At 40.3% G+C, this 23336-nt stretch overlaps 1 protein-coding gene across 1 annotated transcript; it reads right to left on the bottom strand.

The window, feature by feature from the left end:
• Window positions 1-397: 397 nt before the first annotated feature.
• Window positions 398-22241, bottom strand: LOC119503643 (brevican core protein-like). The gene is made up of 14 exons (XM_037795514.1): window positions 21610-22241; window positions 13021-13100; window positions 12536-12895; window positions 12183-12357; window positions 11846-11973; window positions 11406-11699; window positions 10350-11201; window positions 8105-10066; window positions 4030-4137; window positions 3698-3856; window positions 3517-3599; window positions 2667-2811; window positions 2361-2543; window positions 398-1157 (listed from the first exon to the last, which is right to left on the bottom strand). The coding sequence occupies exons 1-14, from the start codon at window positions 21627-21629 to the stop codon at window positions 1063-1065; spliced, it is 4644 nt and encodes a 1547-aa protein (XP_037651442.1). The 5' UTR covers window positions 21630-22241; the 3' UTR covers window positions 398-1062.
• Window positions 22242-23336: the final 1095 nt, after the last annotated feature.

Here is a 23336-nt window from a genome sequence, read left to right as displayed (position 1 = left end):
AAATGTAATGGAGTACAAAGTACAATATTATTTCCATCTGAAATGTATAGTGGAGTAGAAGTGTAAAGTAGCAAAATAGAAATACTCAAGTTAAGTACCTCAAAATTGTACTTAAGTTGGCCTACAGTACTTGACTAAATGTACTTAGTTACATTCCACCACTGGTTTAGTGTATATTATAATCACAAATCCACTTCAGTGCTGCTCGGTGACCAAAAGTACTGAGGCCACATAATCCATAAGTGATATTTCTACTGCTTTTCTGTTAACACGTAGACCAAAATACTATAGACGTTTCCTTCCATCAGTAAAAGAAAATAGAAATCCAAAGGGTGTTCCTGCTGTGTTGTCAGTCTGAGTTCTGGATTGAACATGAAATGAAGCCCACACACAGTGCTAAGGGTAAAATAAGAGAACGATTTATTCTTTGTTCTGTTCTACAAAACTTTATTACAACATAAAGCTGACGAACAAAACTGCGTCTGCTGGAAGATCAGAAGTTTCTCTCAGAAGAAAGCGGACAGCAGTGATCACAGGTGTGAAAACGAATATATGTACAGTACTTATTGACTATTTGTTAAGATTGACTTTGTGCTTTGGAGTCGTTAGATTCTTTGAGAAAGCAGGGGAAACAAAAATCTCTGGTTTTAAAGACATTAGCACCATTTTATAAAAAGGTTCCGGACATAACAAAAACCACAACGAGAACCATTCTTACTGTAATGTAGATTTGGAGCTGAGTTCACACATTTACTGTATTTCTTCCTTCTACTTTAACATCTTTTTTGCTCTGCTATCACTACATTAAACCAAAACACGGTAAAAAATATTCTAAAGGACATCAAAAAGTAGGAATGTGTAACTCCATTAATAGAAAACAAAGCCTGTCTGTGCACTCAGGCTTCTTGGCTGAGAGGAAGCTTCAGTTTGTGTCTTTGTGGTTCATTTTTTTTCATTTTGTTTGAGCGTTCATTGGTAAAAGCATTTGATTCTTGGCACCTTGTCATGTTACAACAGCAGAATTTAAGAGAGGAAGACAAGGAAGGAAAGCATGGCTGACTTTTAAAACTTGATGTCCCAGAACTGCGGTGTGTCTTTAGTGGCTTCAAACTCGTCTTGTGATGTCACTTCAGGGCGTTGGGTTGGACCTCCGGCCTCTGAAAAGTAATTCAAAAGAAATGTTCAACAGTTATTCTCCATTTTTCTTTTTGTCAACAAAACCCCATGAAAAGACCAAAACCAAAACCATGTTAGTCTGTCTCTCAACACTTTCAGACTCCCCTGTCTGTGGCACTCATCCCCCATGCTTTTCTAAATCTTTAGAAATGGGACACAAATATACACTTTAATTTAAAGAGGACCTATCATGCCTTTTCCCTTTCCTTTAGTGTATTATATAGTTTTTTTGTGCATGTAAAATGTCTGCAGAGTTACAAAGCCCACAGTCCACGCCAAAGGGAGTTACTTTCCCCCACAGAAACACTGCTCCTAAACTTCCTGAAACGCTTGATTGAAGTCCCGCCTTTAATTCCGTAACGTGGTGATGTCACCAAGTAACACATTTGCATAATACCTAGAGTTTGGTTCGGTTGGGGGGTCTAGTAAACCCAAAATACACAGGCATGCACCTGAAAATGAGCATAATAGGTCCTCTTTAACGAAAAATGCTATTTCTTAATACAGCTGGGCACTGTGGTTTTTAGCAAATGTTACTCAAACAGCAGTAAATACAGTAGTTCATTTGTTAGGGACTAGTTTTATCGGCAGATTAATACGCCATTCAAGATTCAGAGATTTTATTTGTCACATACTCAATATGTTCAGTGAAATGAAGGATGGCATAAATGATACGAATTATTTATTGCACATCATTATTCTGGCTTTATTATTATTATTAATATAAGTATTGAAACATATATTGGTCCGGTCTGTAGGTGGGTTGTGAAATTTTTCCAGTAAATAAAGATGCAAATGTTTGACTGCGTATTAACAGCAGCAGGACGGTGTGTGTGTGGGATTGAGTCAAAGTGAACTTCAGTGCTCATGTGCATGGTAATGAAATACAATGTTACTCAGTGTAAAGGTGTAACTCGCTGATGTACTTTTTTATAGTTTTTGGACAAAAGTGGAGCTTTATGGCACAGAGGAATAAGATACAAAAGACTTTGGATACACAGATAATAATGTCAAAATATACAGTCATTGTTAGTTTTGGACTTTTCATAGGATTTTTTGACATATTAGAAAAAAAGTCTAGAATATCACCTGATCCTTTGAATGGGAAAATGTTTAAATGACAGCTGAGACAGACTCAAAGTCATGAAGGTGATCTTAAGGGTTATGATAATCTCTTATCTTACCAGGGATGCACAGGACCTGGGGCTTCTCCCACCTGCCTCCAGACAGACACCTGATCAGGGGATTTAGTCTCTGCTGGAAACCCTTGGTGCAGTGATAACGCACAACTGCGTTGGTCTCATATCTCTGTCGAGCCTTTCCAAAGATGGATGAGTTTCTGACCTTGGGTGGTGGACCACATGAGGCTGTTGGAAGAGTTGAGTTAGGTCTTCATTGGGACTGATGTATGATGGTGTAACAGCCAAATGCAACCACATGAGGGAGTTGAAATCATTAAATGAGGAGCTCTATATGTCTAATTTACTCACAGGTGCCTTTCTTGCAGGTGTATGCAAGGTGATAGTTGCAGGGTACGTCACTCCAGCGTCCATCATCGTGCCACACCATCACTACACAGTCTTCACCAGACAGGAAATAGCTGTCTGGCTGCCCTCTGTACCAGTTCTCGTAGAGCTGTATGCATGGAGAGAAGAGACATGGGTGAATTTGTTTTTAACCAGAACATGGAGAAGTAAACTGCATCCATATTAATAATATTGTTCTTTCCACTTATTTCCCTATTTTTTTATGAGGTTGTATCATATAAAAGTAGCACAACTTTGGAATTAATTCATAACTGTAGCCTAAAATGTGACATAAGATTAAAAAAAAGGCATTAAATCATCACTTGGCCTGGCTTCAGGTTCTCCCAAAGCTTATAAAAACTACAAATGCTGGTATCAAAGTGAGTGATCAAAATTGCACGATCCACACAAATACTTATAATGGAAAAAAGGAAAATTCTAATATATATAGTATAAAATTCAAAGGAGAACATCATTTCACTTTCTTGCCGAGAGTTAGATGAGAAGATCGATATCACTCTCAGACATGAGAGTGATATCGATCTTCTCATCTTATTCTCAGCAAGAAAGTGAACAAGCATTTTCACAGAAATGTTTGACTGTTTTTCAATTTTGGGGGAATAACAAAAGACACTTGACAAAACTCCTCTAGAGCCTCAGAAGAAGTCATGCAACTGTTTTCAAGGCTGACTAGTGGGCTACTCCTCATAACTAGTAAACTGATCTTGAGGGGTAAAATCAGGGATATCAGGGAATGAAAACTGTGTGGATTTGTTTTGTATGAGCTCAGTCACTCAGTTTCTAATATCCTCACCAGTGGGTTGCCATCAGACCAGCGGAAATCATCCTCAATGGTCTTATCATTCAAACCGGTCCACTGGTATTCTTTGTAGTTGTCTGGTGAGGGCAATGAGGCAATTATATTAATTCAGTCCTCAGGACACAACAAGTCAAATAAATCACTCATATGGGACAAACCATCTTGTTGAACCTACCGTTGATGTAACTCTGTTCCTCAGGGGTTATGATGGACACCAGATGAGCTCCCTGCGTGCGACAGTGCTGCTCGGCGACCTCCCAGCTCAGACGCTGGCTGAAGTGTCGATAGCAGAAACCGTGGAACTTATCCCAACCTGTTTCACATCGCTCCAGGTCTGAAAACATCCCAGAGGAGGAGACAGGACAACCGAGAGTCTTTGAAAACAGTTTTATGCTGCAGTGTGTGAAGTCCCCTTATATTTACCTTGTTTTCAATGAAACAGATTCACAACTTTGTTGACCGACATGAATAAAAGCAATTTCCACTGCAAAAAGGCAGAAAGCTCACCGGTCTGACAGAGGTCTCCTCCGTATGTTGGCAGACAGAGACATTGAATCTGCCCGTCTCGGTCAGTACAGGTGCCTCCATTGAGACAGGGGTCTTTCACACAGGCATCTGAAACAAAACAGAGGGCCACATCAGGTTATTCTGCTGCTGAGACTACATGAGAGCACAGCCCACACTCTGTATATCTCTTTATTCAAGTATTCTATCATCTATTATTGTAATTCAAGTATAAATGTCGGGATAAAAGTGGATTTGCTGCATCAAAAAATTCGAGAGATAAAGATTAAAGTTCGAGGATGCACTTATTCCAACCGTGCATGTATACCAGTGAATTATACACATTTACAGAGGAATATGTGCAAATATAATAATAATATTGCCACTAAAATGACATTGCTGATGCACCAGGAGCCAACAGATGGCAGCAGAGAACAAACTTCTTAGTGTCATATGAGGTCAAACTCCTCATGTCTTCTGTCTTCTTTGGTGGGTCTCTGACATCTGAGACCTTTTTTTCTGTCTTCTTCTTCTTCTTACACTCTTCATTAATAATAACCTTTCAAATGGTACTTGTGTAAAGTGTTTACACTGTGTGACTGGGTAATAAAAAAGGCTTAAAGGGGCAGGTCACCTAAAACCACACCACGTTTCCCTTATAACCAGGGTCTCTAAACTCTATCCACAAAGTTTGAGTTTGATTTGCAGAAGTTTGGAGCTGCATTCGTCCCAGTACATTACACTGACTATCGTTTGTTGGGTTTAATATGCTAACATTACACTTAAAAAAACTCCAAATCCAAATGCAAAGACACATTTAGATATGATAGCTAACAGACCTTGTTGTGACCTGTTTTGATAGCTACTCTCTACCAAAGCATGCTCTCTGTTTTGATCATTAGATATCAGAGTAGGCTATGTCAAACATGTTATGGGACATACAAGTAGTGATAAAGACACTGGTTTTCCTGTCATAAATTCTCTGTGATTCACATTCAGTAGGCTACTCCGTCACTCAAATAACCTTTGTGCATTTGTTTCACACTTGGATCTCCTCTTCCATGCTTTAAAAAATGCTTGCACAGGACCGTTATTCACAATTTCTAAACTATGTTGAATAAAAACCCTTAATTGCAAATTAGGTAGTTGAGTTCATGAAGTCATTTTGGGGAAAATATAACAGAAATCTGCCAGTTAGTCACTTCACATGATGAAATAAACCCATAAAACTTGTACATTCGTATGCTAGATTGAAGTTTTGGCGTTGACCTATTTGGAAAATTGGATGTTACACTGGTAAATGGAAATATCTCTTGGCTACGGGTAAATTGTCCCTGTCAAAAGGTTATTGTTACCAAAAAAAGCCTAGTAGTTTGGAAAAAGTATAAAAAGAGGGTTTGGAGTTTCAGTTTAATTCTCTAAATTTGTAAAAGAAGGCAAAATGGAGGCATGTGTGTCCAAACTGAAATTAAACATTTTACAAGTGGATCTGGTTCATTTGCTTCCTTTTACACCCCATAAACAAGAGCTCTGTGGTGTCTCTCATTATACTAAACACTCACATACTTCTCTTTAGGTCACTGTGTGTGTGAGTGGAAAGTAATAACTGTTTTACAAAAGTCAAATGAGAATCATGTGTGCTCAAAGAAAAACTGCTAAAAAAAAAATACACAACGGGGTTAAGTATAAACAAATTTAAACCTTGTGCTGTGACCCATGTCGGCATCTCTACTTTGATTTTTTATGTTTTCTCGTTTGCACAGCACCAAGGACCTTAGTTCAATTCTCAGCCGTTTCTGGGAAAAGTCTGAATGCTTTCCATGTGTTTGTGTCGTTTTCATCGAACAGCACGAGACAATAAATTCCTGCTGGTGATTATGTGAGGTTAGTCATTTCAATTACTGAATGAGTGGTGGCTTTCCCACTGTCTTTAACTGCAGAGTCTCCAGTCTTTTATCACCATGAATAGTCCTATATATAAAATCAGCACTGCCCACCAAATTAAGGCTTAATGGAGGCTGAGATTAAAAGTGGAACAAATAGCAAAAGCATCTGCATGCTGCATCTGTGCAATATTCATTTACTGATGCAAGCTTTCTGACGCTTAAAATAAAGGTCTCTGTCGGAAAGCTTGTCTCAATAAAAGAATATTTACGTGGATGTTTTTTTTTTTGCATGACTGGTAGCATGCTGAGTGTAAAAAAGAAGGTTTAAATGTGAGATTATGCAGCAAATATGGATCAATATGAAATACAGCATCACCACCATGTAGAATACAATAAAATAGTTTGTCTCCATTAAATGAGAATACATTACAAATTACCTAAACTTGTTGTATCAGCTGCTACTCTATATCCCGTACTTCCATTTTTAACCATCTTTTTAAAAAATATTACCTCTTCTGTCCTCTATTTGTTAATAGACATAACTCTCATATTTCTAGATACCATGTCCTAAATGTCAATGCAAATGTGCTGAGTAAAACTGTTGCACAACTATCACCACAAATATGACTGACTGGAACATGTCATGGACTTGATAAGAAAGTTGCCGGTGAAAAGAAAATCTGTTTTGTGATGCAGAACTCTGAAAGCATCTGTAAAGATGGATGGAGCCGCATGCAGAACCACTCTTGTTTGTTTGTGCATCATTTTAAGTTGCTGTATGCACTTTAATGTAAAGCACATTGAGTTTTCCTGCAATGAGATGTGCCATATAAATAATATTGCCACGTCTTGTTGTCATGCCAAATTCTACGGAAGCCAATTTCTGCTGAAAAAAAAAAAAAAAAAGATGACAATTTGTGCAAAATAAAATAAAAAATACTCATGATAAATCAAAATGATGAGACACTTAGTCAAAATTATGAGAAAGTGAGTCGTAATTTTGAATCATTAAGTCAAAAAAAAATTGACTTACCTTGAGATTTCATCATGTCTAAATTTTCATGTTTTTTTTTTTTTTTTTAGATTTTCTTGGCAGACATTGGCTTCCATACTACGCACCACTCTGCAGCTGCCATTTTTAGTAGTAGGAACAAACAATTTTACAGTAAAGTAAAACATTTGAGACTGAAGGAAAACAAAATAACAGATTTATCAACTTAGGGTGAGTCGAGCAAACATAGATTAGTTGATTTTTATCATTCTTACAACTAAAAACAATACTGTACAAATCTTGGAAGATCATGATTAAACAATAGAATGACTTCAGTATGAAACATTAATGACCCATAAAGGAGATTTAAAAAACATATTGCTAAATGCTACCACTTATAACAAATGAACACTGAACAATATTTGTGCTTATAAACATAATAACACTCTGTGCTTTTGGTACTAGACTGTCTAAAATAGCAAGAGAAGTCTAAAAAATCTGAGTTTTAACACTTGATGTGAAGTTATGGATTAAATACATAACTTAAATAAAACAAATAAAATCACTATTGCTGTTGCATTCAACATAATAGCTGTTACATTCCAGAGAAAAGTCCCTTTATCAAGTTACTTCCAGATTACTGCAAAAGAAACTGAAGAATGTGATGGTGGAGAGAATAATTTGCACTTGGTTTGGTGCAGAGATGTATTATTTAGAAATAAAATCCACTGATGAAGATATTGAGAAAAGGTTTACCAACGCTATCCCCATCACTCTTGCAGAAAATCATTGTAGAAGAAGCACTGAGACACTCATTCATAAACATACCAGTATATTACAGTACTTCACAGAAGTCAATCTTTGGATGAGGAGGAAAACATCATGCACAGCAAGACTGGGCTGTTGACAAATGTCAAATGGGAGCTGTTCCAGTGTGAGTATCTTGGAGGGGAGGTGGGGGGTCACAAAGGGGGAAGTGAGGAACGTTTTAGGGTGAAGCGGGAGGAGTCAGAAGGGTGAGTGGGCTTTTTTGAGACAACAAGTGAAACAAACGTGGGAAGTCGTTTGAAAAAGGAGGGGAGGTGTTTTACAGAAAATGGAGCAAAGCCAAGTTGGGGACAGATCGGGGGATTTTAGTGCATCATTGCGTCGAGTAGCAAGAGGAGGACGGTTAGGCTGATGAGAGTGGCTTTAACATTACCTGAAACTTTCCCTGTACCGCCTACAGCTGCCCTCTCATTGGGCAAGATAAGCAGGGTGGGCGGCTGGGTGAGACTAAACTCAACATCCACCAGACCTTGATCCACTGGTGGTATGAAGGCCGTCACCTTCCGGGGCTCGGCCGTCTTGCGGACAACATTTGGTCCCGAGGTGGTCGGGCTCCAGGTGCGTCTGGACCAGTGCGTGGCGGTCGTGATGGTGGTGGTGGTCGTCTTTGTGGTAGCAGCAGCTGGTTTTGTACTCGAGGAGGAATCTAGAGCCGCTGTGGAGGTGATGGGGGAGTTTGTTCTGCTGAACTCTAGATCGTTCAGAGACTCTTGGGGTCCTGTTCTGGTGGTCAGCAGAGCCCACTCCCAAGGAAAGACGGTAAAGTTCTCCTCAAGGGTTGGGGAAATGTTAGCTTCTTCTTCAAGGGTTGGGGCAGCGCTAGATTCTTCTTCAAGAGTTGGGAAAACGTCAACTTCTTTTTCAAGGACTGGGGCAAGGTTAGCTTCTTTTTCAAGGAATGGGGCAATGGTAGCTTCTTCTTCAAGAGCAAGGATTGGGGCAATGCTAGCTTCTTCTTCAAGGGTTGTGGTAATATTAGCTTCTTCGTCAAGGAATGGGGCAACGGTAGCTACTTCTTCAAGTGCTGGGGCAACGCTAGCTTCTTCTTCAAGGGTTGGGGCAATGCTAGATTCTTCTTCATGGGTTGGGGCAATGCTAGATTCTTCTTCAAGGGTTGGGGCAACGCTAGATTCTTCAAGGACAAGGGCTGGGGCAACGCTAGCTTCTTCTTCAAAGGTTGGGGCAACACTAGCTTCTTCCTCAAGGTATGGGGCAACGCTAGCTTTTTCTTCAAGGGTTGTGGTAATATTAGCTTCTTCTTCAAGGGCTGGGGCAACGCTAGCTTCTTCTTCAAGGGTTAGGGCAATGCTAGATTCTTCTTCAAGGGTTGGGGCAACGCTAGATTCTTCTTCAAGGGTTGGGGCAATGCTAGATTCTTCTTCAAGGGTTGGGGCAACGCTAGCTTCTTCTTCATGGGTTGGGGCAATGCTAGATTCTTCTTCATGGGTTGGGGCAATGCTAGATTCTTCTTCAAGGGTTGGGGCAACGCTAGATTCTTCAAGGACAAGGGCTGGGGCAACGCTAGCTTCTTCTTCAAAGGTTAGGGCAACACTAGCTTCTTCTTCAAGTGTTGGGGCAATGCTAGCTTCTTCTTCAAGGATTGGTGCAACGCTAGCTTCTTCTTCAAGGGTTGGGGCAACACTAGCTTCTTCTTCAAGTGAAAAGGATACTTGAGCTTTCTCTTCAAGAGTTGGGGAAACTTTAATTTCTTCTTCAAGGGTTGGGGTCACTGTAACTCCCTCTTCAAGAGTTGGGTTAACTTTATTTTCCTCTTCAATGATTCGGCTAACTTTAACATCCTCGTCAATGGTTGGAGTAACTTTAACGTCTTCTTCCAGGGTACCAATAACTGTAGCAGCTTCCTGTCCACTTGCCTCTTCATACCCAGTGGTCGTAGTATCCAAATACACTCTGTATCCAGATGTTCGATACCGTGCTGTGGAGGAATCAGTAGGCAGCAGGGAGGTGTTTGACACGTCTGGAGACTCAGTGGTAGTTAAACCTACTCCAGAAACGAGGATGTCTTCAGACTTTGTCGGGTGCACTTGTTTGTCTTCACTTTCCAGAGTGATTGTGTCTTCAATTTCTAAGCTTGTACTTCCCTCCTGTCTAGAAATGGAGGACTCCCACAACTGTGGTGCTGTGGAGAGGATATCCAAGCCCAGTTTGTCAGAATGGCGTGCCCCAGATGAGAGAGTAGGATTGGGGAGTGACGTCCGAGGCTCAGTGGTAGCACTGCTAGCCGAAGCAGAAAGTGAGGTGCGAGTGGTGAAGCCAGATGTGGAAGAATCTGATGTGGGGATGGATCTGACTACTTCGATGTCAAGGTCACTCTCTAGAAAAGAGAATAACACATTTTTAGAGTTGTAAATACATCTATCAAGGAAAGAGTTTCACATTTTGGGAAATACCCTTATTTGCTTCCTTGCCAAGACGATGAAAAGACCGATACCACTCTACCGTACAGACACAAGAGTGATATCAATTTTCTCATCTAACTCTTGGCAAGAATGTGAATAAGTGCATTTCCCAATATATAATATATGAATGATTCATCCAAGATATTTATGTGTTCTTTTGTAAGACTTATAAACGCACATTTAAAATGCTCGGCATACCTTGAGAAATATCTCCAGACCCATCTAGATTGGTCCACAATGATGTTAACTCCATGATGGTAGATTTTGTACTTTGTGCTGGTGTGTCTTCTTCTTTTGAGGCCTGAGTTGAGAGAAACACCTGCATATGATCTTCTCCTGCTGCTTCCTCCAGCTTCATCTCAACCACGGGGTCAAGGGTCATAGAGGTCACCTCCCAGAAACTCTCCTCTTGAGTATGATTGCTGTCTGTCTCGCTGTAATTGGCTTGTGATCTGTCAAAATGCAGGTTGGTCTCTTGTATTTCTTGAGAATCCTTTGGCGTCTCAGGTGTATCCTCTTCGGGATGTGTTTCGGGAACTGTCTGGTTATGTGTCAGAGGTTCATATGATGATTCGGGAAACGCTGTGGTGCTTTCATTCTCAGACTGCTGAAAGGTGAAGTTCAAGTTGTTAGGGGAATCTGTCTCATTGTAAACACTGAGCAGTAATGTTGTGTTTTGTGTGGAATCGTAGGTTTCTGTGGTGCTGATAGTGCTGTTCAGCAGTGCTGTGGGATGCTGGGAGCTCATTTCTGTGGGAGATGAAGTTTCATTCAATGCCTGGAGGACGTCCAATGTAGGCGTGGTGTTGAGAGGAGACTCTGTTGTGTCTGATAGAACTGTTGGGTGCGTGTCAACCAGGTTTTGCTCAGTGGAAGAGAAAAAGGGAAAAGATTCAAGCACCCTTTGAGCTTTGAGCTCCACCTGTTCTGCATGTTGGTTCAGTTGCAGCTCTTCAGCTTTTTCCATAAGAATAACAACATCTTGTCCATTGTCCGCAGGCTCTGTGGCCACGAAGTCCATCACAGAGTCGGTGGGAGTATCTCTACTACCTGTAAAGGACAGATAAGTGATTACAAATTTGATTCAAGTAATATATATAATCTATTTGAACCTTTAATTCAAATATTTTGTCCACATCCTTACAATTTAACATACATATACACTGTAAACACCTAACATTTACATATATCTGAATGTCCATTTTTGCATGCGTATCCAATGCATTTTTGACACACACAAACTTTAATACTCACCTTTGAAACAATACACATCATGAAGGCTGGATGGCTCTGGGAAGCCAGTTTGGTTGCCGAAGCGGTAGACGGTTTTGACGCCTGGCTGAGGTCCTCCGCAACGCTCTCTAGGGTCTATGATGGGGTAACGCACACTGCCATCAGACAGCCAGCCAGGGCTGCAGCGGTCCAGACCTTCACTCCATGCCAAGTAAAGCTCTGCTGTTGTAGCCAGCTCGGCTCCTTCTGCTCTGCAGTATGACCGCGCTTCATTAAATGACAACTGCTGCGGGATGGAGTCATGATACACCTCCCCTACAAACACAACATATTTAAAATGTTTACATTTCTCACACGATATATTATTATTTTAGTTTTTTTAGCTCTCTGAATCAGAATTGGCCCAAAAGATCAAGTATGGATTGGGCTTTAGTTATAGAAATATGTATTATTATTCATACCCTCAGTTTCCTCCACATAACAGTAAACATCAAATAGATCATCTGGATGCATTGTCCCATAGTTTCTCACGCCTGGTTGGCCATCCATGTCTCCATAACAACCTTCACGGGGCACTTGGATTGGGTACCTGCAAGAATGGAAACAACATTTGTCATGTAAAATTCAACCTTATAAACTTTGTAAACTTGTCGTAAATTCTAGCGGAGATCCTGTATACTTTCCTGAAGATACACATTTCAGGTTGAATTTTGGGGAAATGTGAATAAAGTCTTTAGAAATACATCTAAAACATTTTTCATTAAACAATGAAGTGCAGATGCAGAAATGATGAGATACCTGACGGACTGGTCTGCCAGCCAGCCTGCATCACACTGCTCGTAGCCGTCATAATAAGCTGCCAGCAGCTGGTCAGGAGTCGCAATTTGTGCCCCGATGGCCTCACAAGCACTCCGGGCCTGATGGAAGGAAAACGCATAGCGGCCCAAAGCGTCTCTGTATTGGAATACAACACCTTAACACACACACATAAGCACATATTTATATTCAGATTATACAAATTGCCCCTTGAACAACAGTATATTACCAATAAATGTTGATTTTTGTATTTGACACTCAATATAATTAAATTAATCAGATGTTTTGTAACAGGAAGATTACAATCAAAGCAGCCACGTTTTTCATTTTGTTACCTTTGACCTTGAGTTGAACGAGGTCGCTGGCGTCCTCCAGGCCCTGCTGCACCTCGCAGCGATAGTGACCCGAGTCACTGGAGCGTAAATCTCCCAACCACAGTGATAGATCATCAGGGGAGGAAGTGTAGTTGAGCCATGCAGCGCGGTCTCGGTACGCCTCATTGACCTTCACCCTTTGACCCCGCGCCACCAAGATCTGCGTCTCCACCCCGCCGGACACCACGGTCCACTTGACCCGCGGTATAACGGGGGAGGAAGAGGACAGAGACACCAAGCAGGGGATGGAGATGGAGCTGCCCAGCGGGGCGGAAACCGGACCGGACTGAGGGATGTTCACCTGGAGCTGCCGGGCATCATCTGACAGAGAGCGTGAAGAACAGTGCGGCTTTGTAAATTTGCTGATCTTACTTTTAAACTCACCTTTGCTTATAACTGAATGGATACTGAAAGTAAGAGGTAATAATGGGAAAATGCAGACGTACCAAATGCAGATGGAGTTTGTGTGGGGAAGGCCAGAGTGAGGCGGCAGACTGCAATGAGAAGTGGAAGTATTTGGACATGTCTATGGAGATAAAGAGGAAAACACAAGATGATGATTATTATTATTATTAGACAAAATATGAAACATAAAGATTAATGAAGCCTTCCTGTCATAAACTCAGGGGGGAAAAAAGGACACAAAAATGACAGATTATTTCTCCTTCCCAGTTTCCAATTTCACACACGTTTAACCTTTAAGAGGCAGAGCGATTTCTGATACTGGAAGTCACATATTTTGTTGAGTCAGCTCCACTAATCAAACCAAACTGATCTCCTGTAATATTAAAGGTCACAACCTGCACACCGTTGTGCTACAGCATCCACCTACAATAGTTTTAGCTGTGCACATGTATTGATATGCAGCTGAGTGAGGAGAGAGACTCAAGGTTACACTGTAATGCTCTGACTTTTAACCATTTATCACTATATAATTAAAGGTACAGTGTGTAGGATTTGGCGGTATCTAGTGGTGTGGTTGCAGATTGCAACCAACCAAGTACCCCTCCCCTCACTTCTCACTTTCCAAGACTGCGGTAACGTGAGCCGCCGAGTGCAAAACCGTGGTAACGTCGTTCGCCTCGCTCAGTGGCCATCCTTATCATAATAACACTACTTTAGGAGCAACAGAAGTCAGACGGCGGCTGGCGGTACCACGGGTTTGCACTCTGCGCCTGACGTTACCGCAGTTTCACAAGCGTGTCGGAGAACTACGATGGCCTTCGGGTAACGTAAAAACATGAAAGGCTCTCTCTAGAGCCAGTGTTTGGTTTGTCCGTTCTGGGCTACTGTAGAAACATGGGGACTCCGTAAAGAGGATCCGCTCCCTATGTAGATATGAAGGGCTCATTCTAAGCTAACAAAAACCCAATGATTCTTAGTTTCAGGTGGTTTTACAATAATGAAAACATAGTTATGAATATTATATTAAATTTCCAATAATAGATCCCCTGAAATTTTACACACTGTTCCTTTAAGAATAAAAAGAAAGAAAGAAAAAGCTTTATGTGGGCTTATGTAAAAAGGGCCATAAAGCATAAAGCACCTATAAAAATGGAGGGATATAGACCTTAGTGTTATCTTAGGAGAAGATTGAACAATATATCTTATAAAGCAACAAGTTCACCATAAAATCTGCCTTTAGGAGTAGATATTACATCCTAACTTCTACAGCCATGCTAGCAGACCTGTGAGGAGGAACGTAGGCACAGTAGCACTTTGAGATAAATACTAAATACTATGTTACCATGCTAACCATCAGTTTAGCACTCAGGGGAGCAAAACATCATGACAATCGATCCAATAGCGTTGAGATATTTCACTCAAAAAACTTATGATGGCACTAGATGAAAAGTCAGAGGATCATCAAAGTCATTAAATATATCCTCTTGGGACCATGAATGTATGGACAGTCCATCCCATAGTTGTTGAGATATTTCAGTCTGAACTAAAGTCTGGTGGAAAATAAAAATGATAATTATACTTGCAATGTGCATACTGGGTAAAGATAACAAATAGCACTAGAATTATACTAACATGTGTTTTATATTTAGTCTACTCTCACTGATATAAATGGAGTGGAACATTTTTTATTTATTTTATTAGCATATTTGACAGGGACAATGCTCATTGATCAACAGAAAAAAGAACTGTAAAATGAGCCAAAAATAGACCACGAGTCTAGTTTCCATCTGTTTGTCTCTGGCCCGATGTTAAGGCACCCTAAAAATAGAATAAACTGTCACATCTTGTGAAATAATATCAAAAACCCCTCTCAGTATAATGCAATAAAATGCAGCAAAGCCTCCAAACTGAATATAAAGTTGATTCGATACCTCTCACACTGGCAGCTGTGTGTGTACATATTGAACAATAATGTAAAATACTAAAAAACAAGTCCCATAAGATATTGAAAAATATATCTCAAAGCTATAAACTAGTATAAAAGAGCAACTTCTCTGGTTTTCAAAGGGAAACTGGGAGCTCCCGACCACAAGCCATTCATCACCTCCGGGAGCTAATGACACGGCGTCTCAGCCCGGCGGCATCCTGCCAGCACCCCGTCACCAGTCTGGCCCTGTTATTAACCCAACAGGCATGGCATGGCGCTCACAGTGACCTCACACAACCTCCTGAAGCTGCAAATGTTCATTCGTCACTAAAAAAGCAGGGCTTTGACTCCAAATTACTTTCCTGGTAATCGATTCAAGATAGAAAACAATTGGCAGCAAGGTCCTTTTTTTAAGCAATATTCACAGGTTCCAGCTTTTCAAATGTGAATATTTGCAGGTTTTCTTGGTCGTTTATGATTGTAAACTGAACATCTTTGCAAAACAAGCCATATTAACTTGACATTAGGAAATTGTGAGGGATAGTTTTCCCTATTTTATGACATTTTTAAATCAATTTATGAAAAAGCATCTCAATTGATAATTAAAATGCAGCCCTATAGGCAGTGGTGGAAGAAGTATTAAGATAATTTTCTTAAGTTAAGTTAAGTAAAAGTCCTGCATTGAAATTTAGTAAAAGTGCAACAAAATGTACTTTAAGTATCAAAAGTAAAAGTGTTCATTATGCAGAGTGACTGTCAGAGTTATAGCATTATATTATTGGATCAATATCATTTATGCATTAACATGAAAGAAGTACTTCAGTGTTGTAGTTGGTTGACGTGGAGCTAATTATGACTACTTTATATACTTTAAGGCGGTTTATATTTTACAAACTGGTCATTTGTTTGGTCTATAAAATCTTAATCTGTAAAGTGAATTGTAGCTATAACTGTGAAAAAAATGTACTGGAGATAAAAGTAAAATATTTCCTTCTGATATGTAGTAGTAGCAGTATGCAGTAGTACTTATGTAAGCATTTTTTTTAGGACAGAGAAGCTCTTTAACTCTTAAAGAAGTCCCAGATTGTTTGACTGTAGCTGAAACAAAACTCCTAAAATAAAGCTCCTAGCTATGCACAGAAGGGGTACTGTGTGCGTCAGCCCCATTCATTTCTGTCAAAATGCAAATTTAATAACTAGCATAAGTCTCATACAGACATACACATAGTATACATGTGCTCAAGGTGAAGATTCTAGTAAATAATGACAAATGTATAAATATTATCACAGTCATAAGCGAGCCAAAAGTTAAAAGTTAAACAAGCATTGATGAGCTTTTCTGCATCTGTGTATCAAACACATCAGCACCAACACAGCTCGCTAACTTGTGTCACATTAAATGACCCTCTTTGATGGCAGAATAATTGTTGTCTGTTTCCTCAGCCAGCTGGGAGGACTCCACAGGGCTGGTATCACTATTAGTATTCTTGACGAGAAAGCGTCTCACAAAAAGCGAGCAGTGGGCCAGGAGGACAGCTGCACACTGTGCTTTCACTTCAGGCCGACTCCCTTACAAAAGGCCTCGGAGGAAAATTAAAGGACGGGGGCACTGGCACACTCGCTCGCTTTTTCTCTTTTCTTTCCTCTCGATTCTTTTCAAAGATGGAAAAGGAAGTTTGAAACCACTAAGAATCGTTTCTGGAGCAGGCTTCGTACAAAAGGCCACATTAAGACACTGTTTCAAATGGTATCGCTGCTGTGAGAGTGGGCTTGTGTGTGAGTGTGTGCATGATTCAAATTGATGACAGAGGAGAAAATCCCGGTTGCTGCTGATTGTTCAGTGACTTTTTTGGATCACAAAGTGTTTGGCGTCGTCCGTCACCAGGCACTCTGCAGCGCTGCTCTTTTTAATGAGAGTAACAATGAAGACAAGTCAAGCTAAAAATCAATGCCACCCACTGCATTTACAGGTCTAGAGACTGCAGCCGATGCATTATTCACAAGCACAACTAATCCAGTCTCCTCCTCCTGCGGAGATATACAAGTAAGCAAAGGAAGACTGACATCAGTCAAAACCACATTACAGCAAATCTTTAACAGTGTCAGCTATAAATTTAAATGTAATGGTGAACAAGGAACATGAAGTCAGAGGCTGGGATCCCCATCAGTGCTGCACTGACAGCTAAAGCTTGCTCACTATATCTTGCGGGTGGCCTCTGCAGTACTCTACTCTGTCTGCATCAAGGTCAACTCAGGCAAACCCCGTCTCCACCGGCGAGCAGGAAAATATCTCCTGATCTCAGTTCAGCCAGGTCAAACATACCGAGACATCGGGTTGACTGATGTAAGCTCTGTGGAGTGCTGAGCTGGGACTGGCTAATGAGTCTATGATTAAATACAGTCGGGATCTCCAAAAATGCACAGTCACTGGGTTTCAAAGGTAGAAATCCACTCTAGTATAAGTTTCTGTTCACCACATGAGTGTTGCGGCTTCATTCCTCTCATCATCTCCAACTTTTTTTTTACATTTTAGATTTATTGACTCAAGACCGTGGTTACATGGTACGATTGAGTTGGAGTTCAAACTGCAGCGGTTCCTTTGATATCTTACGAAAAAGTTATTCCTCCTTTTTCGTTCTTTCGTTTTCCTACAAATGTCCAGCAACACATGTCAAATTCCGCTTGTTACATGCACGGTGTAACAGTGTGTGACAACAGACTGAATATACAATAGGAATTAAATACAACGTAAATTACTTAAACAAAAGCTCCAACTTTCTTCAAGAAGACACCTAATTCATAACTTTTGTCTTATCTGCACTGTAACAACAAAGTTAATTTATACACAGATGGGCAGTTTAGTACGATGGTGTATTGAGGCCATTGTAGATTAAAAAAAATATATATAATAATAATTGCGGAGGGGCGTAATATTCAAAGAAAAGAAATTCTGAGATTAAAGCTGTATATTTAAAAGAAAAATCTTGGATATTTTCTGAGATTCAAGTGGCAAATTTACAAGAAAAAACTTGCAAATTTGCGAGTTTTTAAAGTTGTAAATTTACAAGAAAAAACTATACTGTAGATAAAACTATATAAAAAAATGGTGGAGGGCAAAACCGTGGTAACACCAGCCACCGTCTGAATTTCGCTAAAGTAGTGTTATTTTGGTAAGGATGACCTCTGAGCGAGGCAAAGTTTACAAGTTTTTTTTTTGCAAATTTACAACTTTAATCTCAGAAATTCAGAGTTTTTTCACTGAATATTTCCCACCTCCCCCGGCTCCGTAATATTTATTTATTTTTACCTACAATGACCTTAATATGCTGTCGTAGTTTAGATAGAACTTTGGCACGGACTTTTTCCTCTTTTTAATGCTTGCATTCTTACATTTAAAATGTGACAGTCATCTCACAGACTCTCGTTATTCTCCTCCATTTTATCCACCGTTGATACTTAGCAGAAATCTTCTAATCTAAAATCAAAGGTTTGCAGAAGTGGCTAAACTAAGGCAACATAGAACACTTCACACACCATTTGTGCAACCTTGCCACCAACCAAATCAGTGTCATGTATTTTTATTATTCTACTCTGAATAAAATAATATTTGTCTTTATTATAATTTGATAAATAACTGGCAAATTACAGCATTTCTTACTTTTATTCCTGTTTATCTAAGTCTATGTGTGTAACGGTCAGATCTCTGGTCGACAAACGGATGTTAAGAATTCACCTTGGACAGATTAAAAGTGTATAAAGAGGACAGAATAACTCCCACGAGGATCAGTTCTTGCTTCTAGCCTAACTGACCTCTGTACGAATGAAACACCACAAACCATTTCTTCCAAATTCATCTATGCAGATGACATTCGCCTGGTAACCAAGCACCAGAAAAGGCCCAGAAACCCCCCCCCAATGAATTATATCTTCAGTTCAGAAACAACCCACAGCTCCAGATGTTGTACAGCTGTTTTACACTGAACATTGTCTACTTCAGAGCAAAGTAAGCCGCCCCTTGTCTGACACTCAACACCACTCCTCCGACTCTCCGCACCATCAAATGTAACACCTCCACACATCCGACAAGTTGCACTCGCTCAAAGGACTCGTCCCACCTCCCAAATCTTCAGACATCTTCAATAAACCGACTGTCTGTTCCCCCAACAAGCTGACCAACTTGGAAAAGCCACCCACTCAGTAGACGATTCACCACCCATCGTGCCCGGGAACGAGTCGGAGGATCAAACAAACACCTGATCTCAGACCTGACTCAGCAAATCCGTGGACTGACCACCGCCCATGCGTGGCAGGCCCATTATAAACCACGCAAAAAACATAAATTGAGCAGAACGGGGGCAATAAATGAACTACTAAACTGCATTTTCCTATCAAGAACTCTTTAATTTGAGGTCAACTATTCAGACACTAGCGTTCAATCATTGGCTACCTTACATGGTTGACCAGGGCATTTATTCTAGGATGATTAACTAACTATTTATAAGGAAATAATTTGCCTGACTCCAGTTTATATTAGGGAATTTTAAACTCCACATCCACAGTATATTACATGTTTGATCTTGAACCTCCGAATAACCTGTATGAGTAAAATAAAAGGTATAATCTGGATCCTCTTTTGGGGACACAAAATATACTTGTATAAACTTCTTCAACTTCAGCTCCAACACAGACTTGTAATTATGTAATTGCAATTGTAGAATTATTCTGCATAAACCCTAAGAAACAGCAATTTTACTGTGCTACCCTACCTAGTTTTTAGCCTGACGATCAGGCTGAATTAATGCTATTTTGTTTTCACTTTATAATTTATTGTGAAAAATGTAATGACTGAAAAATTTGAAGATGTGGGCAACGATTCAGAAGCTTAAAACCCGGCTTTAATTATTCCTCCAACAACTTCATCCACACTCCCTGCAGCAGTATGGGTCTCCTTTCTCTTGCTGCTGTGCAACATGTGCCACACCTTCAAATGATATAAAATAGTGTGAAAGCTTCTCTTCAGACAGGTCTTTTTATATCTGATATATTTTTTGTACTTTGTACTACTAACTTGTTTACTGCCTTTTTACTAACATGTTTTGCACTATGGAACTGTGATGCTGGACATTTGAATATCCCTCGGGATCAATAAAGTTACTATCTATCTATCTATCTATCTATCTATCTATCTATCTATCTAGGTCTGAGGCTATGACAACATCTACATCATATAATCAAGAGACATTAACTGAGCATCTGCTTTTATTACCTGATATTATAGTGACAGCACTAGACCAACAAATTCAAGCTTTAATGATGTGGAATTTTGCCACAGATGGGTTGAATATTATAAATGATTAGGTGATCAATGGCTACATGTTGATCAGAAATTACAATGTCAGTGTTTTTTAGTTTGTTTTGCTGACTAACATCAAACCAGAGAGCCACTGAACCATCAAATAAAAGAGAGAGAGAGAGAGGAATCCTTAAAAAGTCTCTCTTTTACTACATCTCCACCAATCCATTAATGAAGTCTACCTGGACCCTGAGGTGCAGACGATGAACAGAAGAGGCTAAATGTGCACTTAAGACAAAAAAAAGCTGGCTTCTTGTGTCTCCCGCAGGGAAAAACAGCATCAACATTTCAGCTGTTTTTATTTTCTAATCTTTAATGTTTTTATAACTGTTTTAATTATGTCTTACTGTTCTTTTGCACTTTGTCGCAATGTTCCTGAATGTTTATGTAAAGCACTTTGAATTGCCCTGTTGTTGAAATAAAGCAAATAAAGCTGCCTTGCCTTGCTTTACCCCCAGAGAAAATAGCATTTAAATAAAAAAATAAATAAGGGAGTTGCTTTCTATAAATGCAGAGGACATAGTAAGTCAATGCTGACACAGCTTTATATTCATTTCATGGACATTTCAAAGCTCACCTGTGTGAAAAAAACATCACATTAGCCTCATAATTATTATGTAATAATCATGGGGACTGAGCATGAGCAGGCAAAAGAAGCACTTAAGAAACATGTCAAGCAGCTGCATGCTCTTCTAAAACACAGTGGGGGGGTTCAAAATGTGCAAGAAAAAACAAAAAGAAATAAGAAAGTTATACTTATAGGTGCGTCAGTTCCACAAAAATGACATTTTTCTGGAGAGAAAATTAACTACTTCAGCTGCATTACTCCCAGAGAAAATAGCATTTAAATAAAAAAATAAATAAGGAGTTGCTCTCTATAAATGCAGAGGACAGTAAGTCAATGCTGACACAGCTTTTTCATTCTGTTTCATGGACATTTACATGCTCACCTGTGCGAAAAAGCATCAAAATCAGCGTCATGATTATGACTGAGCATAAGGAGGCAAAAGCACTTTAAGAAACATGTCAATCAGCTGCATGCTCTTCTAAAACACAGTTCATGGTGTGCAAGAAAACCAAAAAGAAAGACGAAAGTTATACTTATAAGTGCGTCAGTTGCACAAAAATGACATTTTTCTGGAGAGAAAATGAAATACTGCATGGCCATAATTTCAGGACCTCCTCTGAGGACAGCAACTTACTGTAAAGCAATTAAACTGGTAAACAGGGTCATTTTCTTTAATTGCACCATCATTTAACATCACGTTTAAAAAGAACTTACAGACCACATCAACTGTGTACCATTAACACACAAAGGCACAAATAAAACAAAAATAAATTAACCCCTACCGGTTTCTTCTCAGCAGCATTGCAGCTGATGATGCAGGATGGATGGATGTAAAAAGTCTTCTCTGTCAGCTGCACTCAGCTTGCTGCAGTGCGACTGTCTCGTCCTGTTTGTGGGGAAAGAAAAGCGTCTCTGGATGCTCTGCAGGCTCTGGATGCTCTGCAGGTATATTATGAAGGAGAGAGGAGTGAGGAGGGGAGTTGTTGGGACTGCTGCTGTCCGGACGACTCGGAGACTCGGAGAGAAAAGGAGGGAGTTGAGAGAGAAAGTGAAGCCACATATGAGATCCTGAACATGCCCACTTTTTCACCCAACAATCGGGATGGAGATGGCGCATGCCTGTCAAAGGGGATTGGGAGGGATGACATCTGAAATAACCGATGTTATAGGCTATGAAATGAAGAGAGACGACCTGAGTGAGTTGGTTTTTTTTTCCTGCAAATGCATTTGGAGTCAGAGCAGCAGCAACACAGAGCTGCTGATGCTGCTGCTGCTGCTGCTGCTGCTGCAGGTGATATTGCAGCACAGTCACCTATACAGGAGGAGGAGGAGGGAGCTGACAGTTAACACCTCCTCTTCATCAGTTAATTGGTCTTCTTCGATCACCTTGAGTAACTTTGCATGTATCACCATTGCTGCAACATCCTGCAGAGGATCAATCAGACCACAGCTGTCAGTTTACATCTTCAATCTGCAGGGTGTGTTTGACACCAGTATTTCATTTGAGACCCATAAACTAAACATGCAGTATGTCACAGTTTAGTAGTCGTTAACTGCCGCTCATCCAGAAATAACCATAAAAAGAAAAAAAGTCACAAAGATATTTATTTATGGGGCATCATTTGTGGTCCTAGCCATGGCCGGATTAACCTGCATGAGGGTCCTGAGCAAAAAAATTAGCCATGGGCCCCCCAACACGTTCTCATCCCAACTCGTCACAAAGTGCCGCTTTGTGACGGCGTCACTTTAAGTTTAGGAAACAACATGGTTGGGCTTAAAATGACTACGTTTGTACAGGGAAAATTAACCTTAACGTTGTGAACACAGGACACGAATGAACAGCTGATTGTAACGTGAAAATGAAACTTAACACACGGGACACAAACAGCGTTCTCCTGGATGAAAGCCTTGTGTTTGTTGGACCTATCCACCTCCCCTCCCTTCCGCCCGTCTCTTTCGATCTTTGAACTACGTCACCACACTCCTAGCACACTTTCCCTGTGCGTTTTCTGTTGCGGCAGATGGGTTTACATTTTAGTTAATGGATAGCCTGTGCGTCTCATACTGGCGCTAAAAGGTGCCTTGTGCAGTGGTATCACACGCCGACGGCCCTGACAAAGCGTCGTATTTGATGCCCTGGGAATGAGAATGGGTTTGGGGGCCCTTTGAGCACACCTCCGCACCACCCAATTTTTTGTCTGCATGCATCCTGTTATCTTCAAGTAAACAAATGTATTTAGTAATGTGCGCCATGTAAAAGTTTAGAGTTGTTCAAACTGGCCAAAGTTGAAGGCAGGATGAAAAGCCTGGTGTCACAGAGAGGGCGAGAACATAGACTGTATATAGGAAGTGGACGTAGTCACCATGACGTCACCCATTGGTTTGCAGACTGCCGTTTTGAAGCGTCGAGTTCAGCATTTTGGCCGTCGCCATCTCGTTTTTTTGCAACCAGAAGTGACATGAGAGGGTGGATTTAAGTACAACATTTTTAGATGACCAAAAAGTTATA

The sequence above is a fragment of the Sebastes umbrosus genome, chromosome 15, assembly GCF_015220745.1.
Source record: "Sebastes umbrosus isolate fSebUmb1 chromosome 15, fSebUmb1.pri, whole genome shotgun sequence".
Lineage (NCBI taxonomy): Eukaryota > Metazoa > Chordata > Actinopteri > Perciformes > Sebastidae > Sebastes > Sebastes umbrosus.
The sequence above is the reverse complement of the archived record's forward strand: the minus strand, read 5'-3'. Positions and strand labels throughout refer to the sequence as shown.